General features: G+C 41.4%; 1 protein-coding gene across 1 annotated transcript in view; it reads right to left on the bottom strand.

Annotated features, from left to right (window-relative positions):
* acmsd (aminocarboxymuconate semialdehyde decarboxylase) overlaps positions 1 to 17122 on the bottom strand; it is a 43141-nt gene that overhangs the window by 10105 nt on the left and 15914 nt on the right. Inside the window, exons 3-5 of the mRNA XM_056289747.1 lie at positions 3410 to 3506; positions 3169 to 3218; positions 2499 to 2735 (exon numbers count right to left, since the gene is read on the bottom strand). Coding sequence (XP_056145722.1) covers positions 2499 to 2735; positions 3169 to 3218; positions 3410 to 3506 — 384 coding nt within the window. The remainder of the gene's footprint in view (positions 1 to 2498; positions 2736 to 3168; positions 3219 to 3409; positions 3507 to 17122) is intronic.

The following is a 17122-nucleotide window of genomic DNA, read 5'->3' as shown; positions in this document are numbered from 1 at the left end:
GTTAGGGCGATCAAGGATAGAGATGGAAATGGGCTGACAAGCGAGGAGAGTGTGCTGAGAAATTGGAAGATGTACTTTGAGGGGCTGATAGATGAAGAAAATGAGAGAGAGAGAAGGTTGGATGATGTAGGGATAGTGAATCAGGAAGGTCAGTGGATTAGCAAGGAGGAAGTGAGGGCAGCTATGAAGAGGATGAAGAGGGGAAAGGCAGTTGGTCCTGATGACGTACCTGTGGAGGTATGGAGATGACTAGGAGAGATGGTAGTGGGGTTTTTAACTAGATTGTTTAACACAATCTTGGAAAATGAGAGGATGCCTGAGGAGTGGAGAAGAAGCATACTGGTAACGATTTTCAAGAATAAGGGCAATGTGCAGAACTGTAGCAACTACAGAGGTATAAAGTTGATCAGCCACAGCATGAAGATATGGGAAAGAGTAATAGAAGCTAGGTTAAGAGGAGAGGTGATGATTAGCGAGCAGCAGTATTGTTTCATGCCACGAAAGAGCACCACAGATGCAATGTTTGCTTTGAGAATGTTGATTGAGAAGTATAGAGAAGGCCAGAAGGAGTTACATTGTGTCTTTGTAGATTTAGAGAAAGCATATGACAGGGTGCCAAGAGAGGAGGTGTGGTATTGTATGAGGAAGTCGGGAGTTGCAGAGAAGTATGTTGGAGTGATGCAGGATATGTATGAGGGAAGTGTGACAATGGTGAGGTGTGCAGTTGGAATGACAGATGGGTTCAAGGTGGAGGTGGGATTACATCAAGGATCGGCTCTGAGCCCTTTCTTGTTTGCAGTGGTGATGGACAGGTTGGCGGATGAGGTCAAGCAAGAGTCTCCGTTGACTATGATGTTTGCGGATGACATTGTGATCTGTAGTGACAGTAGGATGCAGGTTGAGGAGGGCCTGGAGAGGTGGAGGTATGCACTGGAGAGAAGAGGAATGAAAGTCAGTAGGAGCAAGATGGAATACCTATGTGTGAATGAGAGGGAGGACAGTGGAATGGTGAGGATGCAAGGAGTAGAGGTGAAAAAGCCATATGAGTTTAAATAATTGGGGTCAACTGTCCAAAGTAACAGGGAGCGCAGAAGAGAGGTGGACAAGAGAGGGCAGGCAGGGTGGAGTTGGTGGAGAAGAGTGCTAGGAGTGATTTGCGACAGAAGGGTACCAGCAAGAGTTAAAGGGAAGGCTTACAAGATGGTTGTGAGACCAGCTATTTTATATGGTTTGGAGACAGTGGCACTGATGAAAAGACAGGAGGTGGAGCTGGAGGTGACAGAGTTGAAGATGCTAAGATTTTCATTGGGAGTGATGAAGAAGGACAGGATTAGGAATAAATATATTAGAGGGACAGCTCAGGTTGGACGATTTGGATACAAAGCAAGAGAGGCAAGATTGAGATGGCTTGGACATGTGTGGAGGAGAGATGCTTGGTATATTTGGAGAAGGATGCTGAATATGGAGCTGCCAGGGAGGAGGAAAAGAGGAAGGACAAAGAGGAGGTTTGTGGATGTGGTGATGGAGGACATGCAGGTGGCTGGTGTGACAGAAGAAGATGCGGAGTACAGGAAGAAATGGAAACAGATGATCCGCTGTGGTGACCCCTAACGGGAGCAGCTGAAAGTGGCAGTAGTAGTAGTAATAGTAATTGTAGTAGTAGTAGGTTATCTTATGCAAGCCAGCCTTTCACCAACTACAAGATACCAGCACACTGTTTACTGAGGCAAATGGGTACCAGTTTGTCACCCTCTTTTCCAGCATTTATGGAAGAGTGTAATCCATAATTCTGTACATTTGCTACAAGCATCACATGGGCTTCACAGCATCATATGTAATGTAGTAGGTATGACCTTGGCGTAATTGAATTGGCTTCAGTTTAACTATTGGGCATTTGGGGTAGGTTGGCTCTCCCCACCCACTGACATTTGACACATGCACATTTGACTTAAGTGTGCATGTGTATCAACTAATAAACGGAGGAAATGTATATTTATGATACTATTTATAGGTCTGATACAAAGTATTTGGTGGGGACTTTATAACAGATGAAAGAAGTCCTACCTAAATTTACACCTACATGCGAGGGTAGCACAGGTGGTAATCCCTCTTGAAAGAGTTTTCCATTCCACAGTGATACACTTTGAAATAACCACTGAAATTTAGCTTTATGTTAAGTATGATTATTCTATTTATAGCATCCTTAATATCCTTTAAAAAAAAGAAGCATAATTGCTGGGCTTCTATCCCAGTTAAGCATTATTACTTCTCCTGAGTTAATCAGTTTCATACCATGGAGGGCCGCACATATGTGGATTTTCATAACAGCCCAACTCAACATTATCTGATTTCATTGATTTATACTCCGCCATCTATTTGAAGGTGTGTTACTCAGTGAAATCAGCTGGTGTAGTGTTGAGATGGAATGAAAACCTGCATACACAGCTCTCCATGGCACACGGTTGAGTACCACTGAACTACAGTATACGGTGGCTCACAGCATAGAAGGGGTAAAGTTCCAGGGCACTGAGGTTCCAGTCGTTGACATGGGAGCCAATCTGCACCCCAGGAAACCCCAGCTCCTCCACGCAGCGCCTCATCTCCAACACGGCCAGGTCAGGGGCCTGTAGAGGCACCGTGCCCAGACCCACAAACCTCCTTGGGTGGCTTTGCACCGTCCGAGCCAAATTGTCATTCAGGAGCATGCAGAGGTCCAGGGTATCGTGGGGTTTGGCCTGTGATTGAATAATTAAAAAAATAAAGATTAAACGGATGAGAAATAATTTTGAGGAAATGTGGGAGTGGGTATCGAAGATGCACTGCAACCTTATATGTTGTTCACTTGAGTGCTGATGCTTACAAATTGTGTGCTGAGCAAAACATTCTCTCTCTCTCTCTCTCTCTCTCTCTCTCTCTCTCTCTCTCTCTCTCTCTCTCTCTCTCTCTCTCTCTCTAGATATCTAGAGAGGGAGGGAGCATGCAGTAAAGGCGCTGGACTGGATTTTAACTTGAGAATGTTGTTCTTAGGCCTGGCATGTTTCAACTGGGTAAACCACCAGGACACCCAGCAGAATTAAATTTCTTTACGTGTTATTGATATTTGATTACATATTTGATCAAGCAATATTTGAAACCCCTCAAGTTTCCAGCGATTTGAAGTATGCTTACCCAGTAACTAAACATAACAGGAACGGTAGAAAGGGCTTGAACTGTGACACCTACATGACCAAAAAGAAAAACATTAATTTTAGGTAGGCATGTGCCATAAAACAGGATGTACGGTGTATATGATGTGCGTGTGTGTGTGTGTGTGTGTGTGTGTGTGTGTGTGTGTGTGTGTGTGTGTGTGTGTGTGTTCTGTCATTTTTCTTTTTCTTTTTCTTTTTACTTTGACTCCTTATGCCTGTACCATGTTTATCCATGTCCTGTATCCGTGCGTTTGGATCCCAGCAGTTTTCCTGGATCACTCGAAACAGCTTCCCATCTCTCATCATCTTTGCTTCACCCTAAAACAAGAAATAGTATTTTGGCCCCATTCTCATAATTTATCATACCGTTGTAAAAAGCCTGCAAGTTAAGTGATGTTCTTCCTGGTCATCAGGCAACCTTCCTGATCATCCCTCGTATTTAATCAAAAATACATATAGCTCTGACTTTAGTGTCAATGAAATAAAATAAAATGTGTTATGGCTTTTGCATTTCACAACACTTCCAACTTGAACCACAGGATGGCAGCAGATGGCAGATTACTGCTCCTTTCAAAAGAAACAGAAATAGTAAATCAAACAAGTTATATCCCTGATTTCATGTCTTCATGGGATTGAAATTTCAAGGATGAAAAAAAAACTTGTAAGACCCTGTCTGCAGGGTGTTTGGGCCACCAAGAGCCATAAAAAAATAAAGTAATATAAACAACCTCAAAAATTGGACAAAAATTCACACTATCTTGAGTTTTCAAACTCGTGTGAATTCAAACTTCTTTGTAATCTAAATTGTAAAGAACAGCAAAAAACACAATCCTCTTCCTAATATTTTAAATGGAGTGTATATATGTTTGTTATTTTTCAAATGTATTGGTACATTAGTTTGTTATTTTTCAAATGTATTGGTACATTAGTATTGTAAACTACTAATAAGACACGTTAGTCCCTAGCTGATGGGTCTGATCTTTTAGCCGAGCGGTTAGTGACGTCGCCTTGTGGCGCAATACACTCGTATCGAATCCCGCACCGGGCAAGAACATAACCGGTTACAGTATAATTTAATAGTCTGGCATATAGTATTAATATAGTATATCATTATTAGCATCAGTATATTGCTAGTATTGTATATTATTATCTTGTAAAACTGATAGCTCAAATCAAGCAATCTGGTTGGGTTGTTAGCCGTGGTAAAAACACCATATATAACGGCGATTACATCTAATTCCTTTACACAATTCAGTATCACGCCACGTGTTGTAGCAACCGCCTTGCATTGTGTTCAGACAACCAGGAGGGCCCATTTCTTCTTTGTAAGAACAAAGCTTTATGAATGCTTTATGAACATGTTAATAACAACGCCGGTCTTTCATATTGCATACTTGGTAACCATTTTATTGAAGTGATAGTGTAAAAGCCCTGAAAGGGAGTATTTGTTATCACAGATACACGGACACAAGCTTTCCTCTGGTCACGTCAGTAATAACTGAGGGGAGGAAGCGAGGTGTCCCTTAAGCAGGGGTCCCCAATCACCGGGCCACGGACCGACACCGGGCCGCAAAGCGTTTGCTACCTGGCCGCAAGGAAACACTATGATGCACAATTAAAAGAAGAAAAAAAAAGCCCGGTCCAGCCATCTGGACCGTGTAACGCCAGAGGGCTTTTAATTTGAAACTGATACTTGAAGCGTGTGCAATGACGCAATTTTATCACTCGTTCACGTGGCATTCGGCAGACCAATGGTAGCTAACTTTATAACTCAGGGACCACTCAGCCAGCTCGCTACTAGCAGCTGGCTAGCTAGCTAGCAGGAGTCCCGGTAGAAAATAAAGGCGATAAAAGGTCTAATGACGATGATGACGCAGAGACAGCAGAGGCCGAGACAGCAGGGGGGGAGGGAGCTTCCTTCTACTGGAAATACGACGAGTCGTACCTTAAATACGGCTTTATTGCGACCGGTGACTCGCAAGCTCCGAGCCCCCTGTGTGTGATATGTGGAGACAAGCTGTCTAATCGCTTCTCATCCACCCCTGTATGTTTGTGTTACGTTTATCTGTTGTCTTGTTTTACCGCCGTTTATTGTAAAGCGAATTGAGTGTAAGAAAAGCGCTATATAAATTTGATTTATCATTATTTATTATTAATGAGGCAATGAAGCCCTCAAAACTGCTTCGGCCCTTTTGGTCCAAACACCCTGCACTTAAAGACAAAGCCGTGGAGTTCTTTGAACGAAAACAACGCGAGCAAACGGGACAGAAGCAATTGCTGAGAGCCACCACCTGCTGCTGCTCTGAGAGCATCGTATTTAGTGACTTCTTTAGCCTTAGCAAACTGGCATTGCCAAGGAAGCCTTCCACTTCCTAAGTAGCCTTCCACTAACAGGGAAGAATTGATTCTGCCTGCTGCCAAGGACGTGTGCCGTGAACTGCTGGGGGAAGCTGCAGCAAAGTTTCCTCTTTCAGCTACCACAGTTTCAAGGAGAATTGATGAAATTGGTGAGTTGCAATGTTGTTGTATGTAAGTTATGTTAATGCGAGGAAAATATGCACTGTGTTTAAAATCCAAACGTTACTTTATATGTTAAGATACTATTGATTTATAAGCCTAACCTCTATTCCAGTCATTATTAACCCACCCCCATCCCGTCACAATACTGTCAATATAAACCGGTCCGCGGTGCAAAAACGTTTGGGGGCCCCTGCCTTATCGTAGCTCAACCAGTGCCGCGTATAGTCTGGCCATCATCTGATCTTGCAACACGCGCTGTGATTGGATGAGAGCCTGTCACGTACTTGACGGGCGCCATGTTGCCTACCAACGTCTGGCTCTTGTCATCATGACGTTTCAATTATTTTTCTTGCGTTTTCGGCCCATTTCTCGCCGATTCGTAGCAGTTGAAGGAGAAATGGTGTGTTGTGCGGCTTGGGGCTGTTCTGTTCGGCCGGGTCAAGGCCGTGTGGTGCATCGATTTCCACAGGATGCACAAAGGAGGGCAGTTTGGACCGTGAAGATTCGCAGGCTGGGCTGGTCCCCCTCAGCTTATTCCTACGTATGCTCGGTGAGTTCATTTCAGGGTTTACGATTTTTCGATAAACTAACTTCCTTAGAGCAATCCGAGAGTCTGTAAGGTATTGATGTGTGGAAGTCAGTTGTATAGCACATCCAAGCCATGCTGACAGAAATCAGGCGAATGTAAACAGTGTCAGATTGTCATATGGGATGGGTTGAGTGACAGGCCTGAGCCTGAGCCGAGACAGTGTGTGGGTAGTGTGGGTAGTGTGTGGGTAGTGTGGGTAGACAAGAGCCCCAACACAGAACTGACACTGCACTGGCTAAACCTCGAAACAGGTAGATCTAATATTTCTCAAGTGTCCGTGATATTATTGCTCATTATCATTCACTAGTAGCCTACTAAACGTTGCAAAATATGTAATACTGGTACTGATCACCAATTTACCCATGACACCAGTAGTGTAGTGGATAAAAACTAAAGTCTCTGGAGTACATTCTTTGAGTTGAAATCTACATGTATGCAGCAGAGGCCCCTGCTCAGTGCCTGTGATATGACCGCTGGCGGGTTTCTTCCTGATCTCATCACTATCATGGACTGAAAAAGTGAAATGCGTTATCTTCTGCCCCAATCTGGTGTTAAACCACCTACTCTGACTGATAAAAAAAAAACTCTGGTTCTCTGAAACTGGGATTGAAATTATGGAAAATCCATAATTTCTGGAACCCTAAGTACTGGTACTGAATGATGTAAAATACATAAAGTGCCTCTCAAAATTATTTACGCAGTGGTGTGGCCTTAAAAGGCCAAACCCCTTTCTCAATAGCTTCAATATGTTGTCTAAATGTTTAATCTAATAAATTATTGTTTCCTCTAAATTGGGGTCAAAGTCTATTAATAGAAATTAACAGTGATCCATTCATGGTACATTACACCCACAAAACAGGGTAAGCTGTGAGCCTCATTTTGCCATGTGACCAATTAATAAGGTGACAGACACAATGTCATGTTAAATTCTTATTTAACAGTAGTCAAAACTGAGGCGACTTTCGGTCAGTTATCTCATTAAACTGGTCACATGTCATAACAAGAGTCATGGCTTACCCTATTATATGGAGCGCTGCAATCGTCCTCCTGATTTCTATTACTGCACTTGATCTGTGACCCCCTACTTACAGGAACATGAATTTATTAGATTAAAGAATTTAGACATTTTGACACTATTCATGAAGGGTTTTGAGCATTTCTGAGGCTGTTATTAGCATTTTTAAGACTTGCATACCACAGCATAAATACTTTTGAGAGGCACTGTAATTTCTGGTGCATACTGGTATTGAATGATGGAAAAGACATAATTTTTGATACTCTGAATACTTGACTGACATTTGGAAAATTCAAAATTAATGATACTCTTTGGTACTCAGTGATACAATATACATAATTTCTGGTATTCTTCATAACATGGAATGATGCAAAATACATTGTGCATTATTAAATCTTAAGTTGTGTACAGAAAATACCACAATATCTTATTTCCAAAACGGCATGTGCTATATGACTGATACATGGTAGAAGGTGTGACTGGGCTGTTGGGCTCAACTGGCCTGACTGATTATGTAATCTACCTTTGATGGTGGGGCGTGAGCTGATTAGCAGTTCACACCCAACCATCAAAACACACAGCAACCCACTCCACAGTCCACATGCAATCCACAAACTGGGTGGGGCCCATGCGAAGCTGTTGGCTGTCTTCTGTTAACAATCAAAATCAAATCTGAAAGCTAGCCAGAGCTATTTCATTTCCTTGACATCTCTTACTCTTTATTTCTTAAACAGAAACATGAATTACTTATGGATTACAATGAAAATGATTTTGTTCTATCTTAAAGATCCTCACTAAGCCAGTGTAATGTAAAGTGCAGCTTGAGAGATCACGAAGTGAACGCGATTTTGAATAGCGCGCACATGGGGCTGCCTACCAGTTGGTAGGTAATATGGCACCCGTGTATCCGACAGCTCTACACTCCCCCTGCTGGAGCTCTTTGGTAACTACAACTACTCAGTACTGCTGGTGTTAGTGACGTTCTTCCATCCATCCATCCATTATCTGAACCGTTTAACCAGCTCTCAGTGTCGCGGGGATGATGGAGCCTATTCCAGCAGTCATTGGGTGGCAGGTGGGGAGACCTTGGACAGGCCGCCAGGCCATCACAGCCACCCCCCCCACACACACACACACATATACATACATTCATACCTAGGGACAATTTAGTATGGCCAATTCACTTGACTTACATGTCTTTGGACTGTGACATTATCAACACAGAATATATGGAAACACAGAAATTACTGTTCTCAAACTGCTGCAGCTAACAACAAACATTTTAAACATAAGATAAAATATAATATGAAAATACTGAATGAACATTATTCCAACTGTCACAATAGCTCATTCCAGGCCGTGATATATTGTGATTATTATATCACAGCTAAGGGGGTCGTCACAAGGTTGTCACAATATACCACGGCCTGTTATGAGCTATTGCTTAAATAGTTCAGCATAGAAGTACACAAGTATAATATGCAAGTAGAACTATAATTATGCATTATAATCATAATTATCCCCACCAGGCAGTAACCTGGAAAGGGATATTGTGTGTGTGTGTTAATGTGTGTGTGTGTGTGTCCGTGGCTAATCTCGCATACAAGTGGGCCTATCAGCCTGAAATATATTTTGCAGTTATGACTGTATGATCAAGAACCTCTCGTGGTTTTGGTGATTAAAAACTTTTGAAAAACATTTGTTCTCACTACCACTGCTCCCTCTCTTCATTCAGTTGCTCACACGTGCGGAATTAACATTGGTGAATTTTCGCCTCCTGTTTCACCTCCTGTTGGGCCTGCCACCCAATGACTGCTGGGATAGGCTCCAGCATCCCTGCGACCCTAAGAGCAGGATAAGTGGTTTGGATAATGGATGGATGGATGTACACTTCCATTCTATGCGAGCGAAGGGGCGAATAAAATATTCGCTTCCGGTGGCAACACGAATTCGCTGGTCAAAGTTCACCAAAGCTGAACTCCATCAAGCAAAACGCAAATTTACTTTGCCACCAGATGCGACTGTTTTCTTCACGTGCACAGATTGTGAGGCAAAAAGAGGCCACGAGTCTTGTTTGTAAACGTTACTACGTTCATTTCGAAGAGGTCATCATGGAGAAATTGATTTAAAACGAAACACCTCACAGTTGTGCTGTCGGTTGTACCTACAAATCATAAAGATGGTAAAAATAAGCATCTGCATTTTTATCACATGCCGAAAGGGAAAACTCCAATTGAAAAACGAAGAAGACATGCGTGAAGATTTGCGGAGAACATTTCATATCTGGTATGTATCCATTTCTTACACAAATAAGTATTGTGATTGAACATACGTAAGTAACAGCTCTAAATGTGATGCTGTCCTAGTAGAGCAACTACCAAACCAAAGTTTGAGTTGTTAATGCCTAGCCTTCCTCAGATTTGACTACGATGCCATCAACTTTCTTGGGTCATGATGTTTGAGGTCATAATTTGACTCCAGCCTTGATCTCATAACATCAATAAATGGACAGACAATGACTGGAGTGAACGATTATTTTAGCTAAGTCTCACAGGCTATATTTACACATGGCAGCTTGCTTCCTAACTAAACATACATACAGTGCATCCGGAAAGTATTCACACCCCTTCACTTTCCCCACATTTTATTATGTTACAGCCTTATTCCAAAATGGATTAAATTCCTTTTTTTTCTCATCAATCTACACACAATACCCCATAATCACAAAGTGAAAAAGGTTTTGTAGAATTTTTTGTAAATTTATTAAAAATAAAAACTGAAATATTGCATGTACATAAGTATTCACACCCTTTGCTATGACACTCAAAATTGAGCTCAGGATCATCCTGTTTCCACTGATCATCCTTGAGATGTTTCTACATCTTGATTGGAGTCCACCTCTAGTAAATTCAATTGACTGGACATGATTTGTAAAGGCACACACCTGTCTATATAAGGTCCCACTGTTGACAGTGCATGTCAGAGTAGAAACCAAGTCATGAAGTCAAAGGAATTGTCTGTGGACCTCCGAGACAGGATTGTATCAAGGCACAGATCTGGGGAAGGGTACAAAAAAAAATTCTACAGCTTTGAAGGTCCCGAAGAGCAGAGTGGTCTCTATCATTCGTAAATGGAAGAAGTTTGGATCCACCAGGACTCTTCCTAGAGCTGGCCGCCCAGCCAAACTGAGCAATCGGGGGAGAAGGGCCTTGGTCAGGGAGGTGACCAAGAACCCGATGGTCACTCTGACAGAGCTCCAGCGTTCCTCTGTGGAGATGGGAGAACCTTCCAGAAGGACAACCATCTCTGCAGCACTCCACCAATCAGGCCTTTATGGTAGAGTGGCCAGACGGAAGCCTCTGCTCAGTAAAAGGCACATGACAGCCTGCTTGGAATTTGCCAGAAAGCACCTAAAGGACTCAAAGACCATGAGAAACAAGATTCTCTGGTCTGATGAAACCAAGATTGAACTCTGGCCTGAATGCCAAATGTCACGTCTGGAGGAAACCAGGCACCTCTCATCACCTTGCTAATACCATCCCTACAGTGAAGCATGGTGGTGGCAGCATCATGCTGTGGGGATGTTTTTCAGCAGCAGGAACTGGGAGACTAGTCAGGATCGAGGGAAAGATGAATGGAGCAAAGTACAGAGAGATCTTTGATGTAAACCTGCCCCAGAGCGCTCTGGACCTCAGACTGGGGCGAAGATTTACCTTTCAACACGACAATGACCCTAAGCACACAGCCAAGACAACGAAGGAGTGGCTTCGGGACAAGTCTGTGAATGTCTTTGAGTGGCCCAGCCAGAGCCCAGACTTGAACCCCATTGAACATCTCTGGAAAGACCTGAAAATAGCTGTGCAGCGACGCTCCCCATCTAACCTTACAGAGCTCGAGAGGATCTGCAGAGAAGAATGGGAGAAATACCCCAAATATAGGTGTGCCAAGCTTGTAGCTTCGTACCCAAGAAGACTTGAGGCTGTAATCGCTGCCAAGGGTGCCTCAACCAAGTGCTGAGTAAAGGGTGTGAATACTTATGTACATGCAATATTTCAGTTTTTTATTTTTAATAAATTTGCAAAAATTTCTACAAAACCTTTTTCATTTTGTCATTATGGGGTATTGTATGTAGACTGATGAGAAAAAAAAGGAATTTGATCCATTTTGGAATAAGGCTGTAACATAACAAAATGTGGGGAAAGTGAAGGGGTGTGAATACTTTCCGGATGCACTGTATGTGCCTGACTACCTAGCTGGCTACCATATCCTCCTATCAGCAGGGAGCATACGGAGACTAGAACACAGTCACAAAGAGCTTGTAATGATTTTTTTTTACAATGTCTTTATTGATTTTTAGCTTTCACAAACAAACAAAACATGCCCCCCCCAACACTCACTTGTTCTCTCGTAACCTCTCCCTTACATTTAGAACCAAAATGAATATAAAACATATGACAAAATCAATCAAACAATTCAATGGTATCTCTAACAAAATAAAGATATACATGGACAAAAAAAATTACATAATTGCAACAAAATTTCAAAACATGCTTCCATCCCCTTTTGCAGTCTTCCTTTGTACCCTACATTCTTGAAGTACCCTGTCCTAAGTTTTCCTCTTGTAAGAGCTCCCCTATATCTCAATTTTTTTATACATATCAATGAATGGTTTCCAGATTCCTTCATAAACACCCATTTTATTTTTCAAGGTATATGTTATTCTCTCTAGACATACAGTGTGCCATATTCTTAATCCAAGTACCAATTGTAGGTGCAACAGCGTTCTTCCAGTTCAAAGCTTATCAATCGTTTTGCCTGCAGTATAGCAAAATCAATAAATTTATATTATATAATTCTCAAGTTGAGATCTGTTGGATACATGTGTAACAATATCATCTTGGAGTCTAGTGGGATGTTTACAGACAAAATTATCATGATTGTATTGATCACCTCCCTCCAGAATTTCTTAATTTTGTCATACTCCGAAATACAATGTATACATGTTCCTTGAGCCTCATTACATTTAAAACATGTGTCAGGTATATTGCTGTTAAATTTATTCAATTTTACAGGGGTTATATAAGTCTGCATCAACCAGTTATATTGAAGTAGCTTTAAATTAGTGCTGGCCATTCGTGTCTGAGCCTTCTCACAGGATATGTTCCAATCGTTATTTGAAATGTCCTCTTTTAAATCTACACCCCATGCATCAAGTTTGGATGCTGAGGTCTCCTGAAATCAAATCTTTACTGTTGCAATTTTTGGTAATAATTTCTTCTAAGGATGAAAGCTCAGGAATTACCAATGACTGCTTTTGCATAGAAGAAATAAAACTCCTCAATTGCAGGTATTTAAAATAATGCTTTCTTGAGATGTTATAGGTTAAGGAGATTTCCTCGAAAGACATTAGAAAATCTTCTTTATAAAGGTCAGATATTTTGCTTAGCCCTTTCTTTGCCCAGAGTTGGAATCTAGCATCCAACTTGCCCGGTTTAAATGAAACATAGCCCCAGATTGGACTGAGTTGTGACAAGGAGTTAGTTATATTCATATATTTCTTTACCTAGTACCATACATTAACCATATTAAGCACTATGGGATGGGTAGTATGTGCTCTGAGGTGTTTTAGCTTGGCTGAATACAGAAAAAATTTAATGGTATCTGAATGGAGCACGACTCTATATCCATCCATGATGGAGTATCTACAGCAGAAAAATAGAACATTATAGTTTTCACCTGTGCTGCCAAGTAATGCCAATGAAGATTTGGACATTTCATCCCACCTGTATCAAATGGAAGATATAAAAGAGACAGGTGAACTCTAGGAGACTTCTTTTTCCATATACATTTTGTAATGAGTGATGTGATTCCCGCAAATATTCCTTCAGGTGTTGCCAAAGGGATATTTTGAAATAAATATATGAATTTAGGTAGTATGCTTATCTTTAATATGTTTATTCTCACTATCAAAGAAATAGGCAAGGGCATCCATCTTTCTATTGATTTACAAGCTGACTCCAATGTAAGTTCATAATTTACTGAGACTATGTTTTCTAATTGAGGTATTATTCTGATGCCCAAATAAGTAAAACTGGTTGAGAGCTTAAAAATAGACACATGTTGATCTGGATTTTGTCTCTCATTTTCGTTAAGCAACATAAGTGATGATTTTGAAGCATTTAATTTATATCCAGATATGTTACCAAACAGGCCAATCAGATCTAACAGTGCAGGTATGGAAGTGTCCAACTGTTTTAGGAACAAAATTACATCGTCTGCGAAGAGGGCTATTTTGTGATCTCTGTCACAAATTTTGATCCCCTGTATTTTTCTGCTAGTTCTAATAGCTATAGCTAATGGTTCTATAGCTAGGATAAACAAGAGCGGTGACAAAGGTGAACCTTCAGGGCAGCCTCTTGTGATATTAAAGAGCTCAGATACCACCTCAGTTGTTAGTATCAGCCATAGGGTTGAGATGTAATAATTTAATCCAATTACGAAAAGTATCTCCAAATCCAAACCAAGCAATAACATCAAAAAAATAGGCCCACTCAACCCTATCAAAGGTCTTCTCTGCATCAAGGGAGAGAAGAGCCGTATCCCTTTCTCCATTTTGGTCATATATGATATTGAGAACACATCTTACATTATGAAACCCTTGTCTTCCCTTTATAAACCCATTTTGATCATTCCCCACAATATGTGATAGTACACCCTCTAGCCTCTTTGCCACTGGCGTAAATATAGGTGGTGCAGCCAGTGCAGTGGCACCAGGGCCCGTCACTAGGGGGGGCCCGTCAATATTTCTGCATGCATTGTCCTAGTCCAATGTTACGTGTCTGTTTTGAGCATGTGATGATAGCTTGTTTAGTGCACGCAATATCATTTACCTATCTAGCCTACCTAAGTAACGTTAGAAAAATAAAATCAAGCAAGCAAGCATGAGTTACACACATAAAAGTGGATGTAAAAAGAGGAAGGAGAGCAAGGAAAAAAAGGAAAGCTGCAATGTGTGCTGCATGCGTGCCAAACCATGCAATCTGCCAGGTTTTGAGTCTGATGTGTGCTCCCCTGTTACTGTCGCATGACACGGCTATTAGCTATATTACAGCCTAGTTGCTTTGTTGACTTGTTTCATTGCCTTGTCGACTGATTTGATTTAGATACCGTCTGTTTAGGTTTCCGAACTCTGTCCGTGGTGCGTCCGCTCTCCGTGGTTCTGAAGTGTAGCCAATCTTTGACATACTGACCTTTACAATAACTAATCTGTGTAAACTTTGTCTGTTACTTTGATATTTCTATTTTATTTGTTGTATTTTATGCTGTGAAGCACTTTGTGATTGTGTATCTGTGAAAGGTGCTATACAAATAAATTACTAAAATTACTTACTAAACCCACCTATGGTGGTGGTGGTGTGTGTGTGTGTGAGCGAGTGAGAGAGAGACGGGGGGGGGGGGGTCGGGGGTCTACGAGGGTTGCTTGCACCAGGGCCCATAATAAATATGTTACGCCAGTGCTCTTTGTCAAGATTTTACTGAGGATTTTTGTATCCGTATTTATTAGACATATAGGACGCATATTCTCACATTAGTATTAGTTTTACCTGGTTTTTGAAGCAGTATAATCAAAGCCTCTCTCATTGAAGCAGATACATAACCATTAATGTGAGCCTCTAAGTACAGCTCATAAAGTGGAGTTATCAATTTATCTTTAAATGTTTATATTAGTCAATTGGGAGGCCGTCTGGCCCTGCTGTTTTTCCAGCCTTAAATGCACCTGTGGCTTCTGATAGCTCAGCTATGCTTAGTTGTTTATCCAGCGTTTTCTTACTTACCTCAGAAATTTTGGGAATGTTTAGTTTGTCTAGGAATTCAGTCTGGATATCCCCACTGATAATGTACTCTGATCTGTAGAGGTTTTCATAGAAAATTTTAAATGCTGTATTCATTTCCAATGGGTCAGCTATGGTATTCCCGTTTGCATCTTCAATGTTAGTAATTGCCCTCTCAATTTGTTGTTGTTTGATGCGCCATGCAAGGAGTCGACCAGGCTTTTCTCCTTCTACTACTACTACTTTTGGCTGCTCCCGTTAGGGGTCGCCACAGTGGATCATCCGTTTCCATTTCTTCCTGTCTTCTGCATCTTCCTGTGTCACACCAGCCACTTGCATGTCTTCCTTCACCACATCCATACACCTCCTCTTTGGCCTTCTTCTTTTCCTCTTCCCTAGCAGCTCCATATTCAGCATCCTTCTCCCAATATACCCAGCATCTCTCCTCCACACATGTCCAAGCCATCTCAATCTTGCCTCTCTTGCTTTGTCTCCAAACTGTCCAATTTGAGCGGTCCCTCGAATATAATCATTCCTAATCCTGCCCTTCTTCGTCACTCCCAGTGAAAATCTTAGCATCTTCAACTCTGCCACCTCCAGCTCCGCCTCCTATTTTTTGGTCAGTGCCACTGTCTCCAAACTATATAACATAGATGGTCTCACGACCATCTTGTAAGCCTTCCCTTTAACTCTTGCTGGTACCCTTCTGTCGCAAATCACTCCTGACACTCTTCTCCAACCACTCCACCCTGACTGCACTCTCCTCAACCAGGCTCTCCTCAACCTGCACCCTACTCTCGCTACAGATCACAATGTCATCTGCGAACATCATCGTCTACGGAGACTCCTGCCTGATCTTGTCCGTCAACCTGTCCATCACCATTGCAAACAAGAAAGGGCTCAGAGCCGATCCTTGATGTAATCCCACCTCCACCTTGAACCCATCTGTCATTCCAACCGCACACCTTACCATTGTCATTCCAACCGCACACCTCACCAGGCTTTTCTCCTTGATCATAATAATTTTGTTTGAGCCTCATTAAATTTGCAGCAACCTTGTCAGACGTTAACTTGTATTATTAACTTTGTTGTATTGAGTTTTAAGTAGTAATAGTTGCTTGGTGATGTCATGTTCATTCTGCCCTTCCTGAAAGTTCGTATTCTCAAGCTTTTTGATTCTGGATTCCAGATCTCTAATTTTTTCCTGTGTATTTCTTGTCCTTCTGCTTGTGTAGCTTATAATTTGACCTTTAATAAATGCCTTAAAGGCTTTCCATCTAGCTGTGGCAGAAGTCTGGGCTGTGTTAATCTCAAAATAAATATCAATTTGTTCCCCTAAATACTGTAGAAACTTTTAGTCCTGCATCCATTTTATTTGAAATCACCACTTAGGATATTTACATATCTACTTTGGTTCCACATAGACCATGGATACAGCTGTATGGTCCGAGATGACTATGCTGTTGTAATGGCAGCCTGTAATGTTAGAGAGAAGTTCTGCTGACACCAAAAAGTAATCTATTCTAGAATATTTTGTAAGTACTAGAGTAACAGGAAAATTCTTTCTTTGATGGGTTCAGATGTCTCCATACATCTATTAAATTCAGTTCTTTTATAAAGTAATGTAATGCTCTCCTAGCTCTTGTGTGAGTGTTATCCACTCCGGAGGATCTGTCTTTACTTGGATCCAGGACACAGTTAATGTCCCCGGCGATAATATACTTGCCTGGCAACGATGAAAGTCTCAAAAATAAATCGTTACAGAAATTAAAATCATCCTTATTTGGTCCATATACATTAATTAAATTAAGCTGTGCAGAAAGAAGACGACCTTGTATGATTATAAATCTACCATTGGGATCTTCGGTTACCCCTTCGATCTACAATGGAATAGACTTGTGTATTAATATCATTACACCTCTAGCATTAGTAGAATAGGAAGCTGAAAGAACCTGTCCTGGCCACCTTCGGTTTATCT

Source organism: Lampris incognitus, chromosome 11 (assembly GCF_029633865.1).
Source record: "Lampris incognitus isolate fLamInc1 chromosome 11, fLamInc1.hap2, whole genome shotgun sequence".
NCBI classification, from domain to species: Eukaryota; Metazoa; Chordata; class Actinopteri; order Lampriformes; family Lampridae; genus Lampris; species Lampris incognitus.
This window is presented reverse-complemented; position numbering and strand designations above follow the sequence as displayed.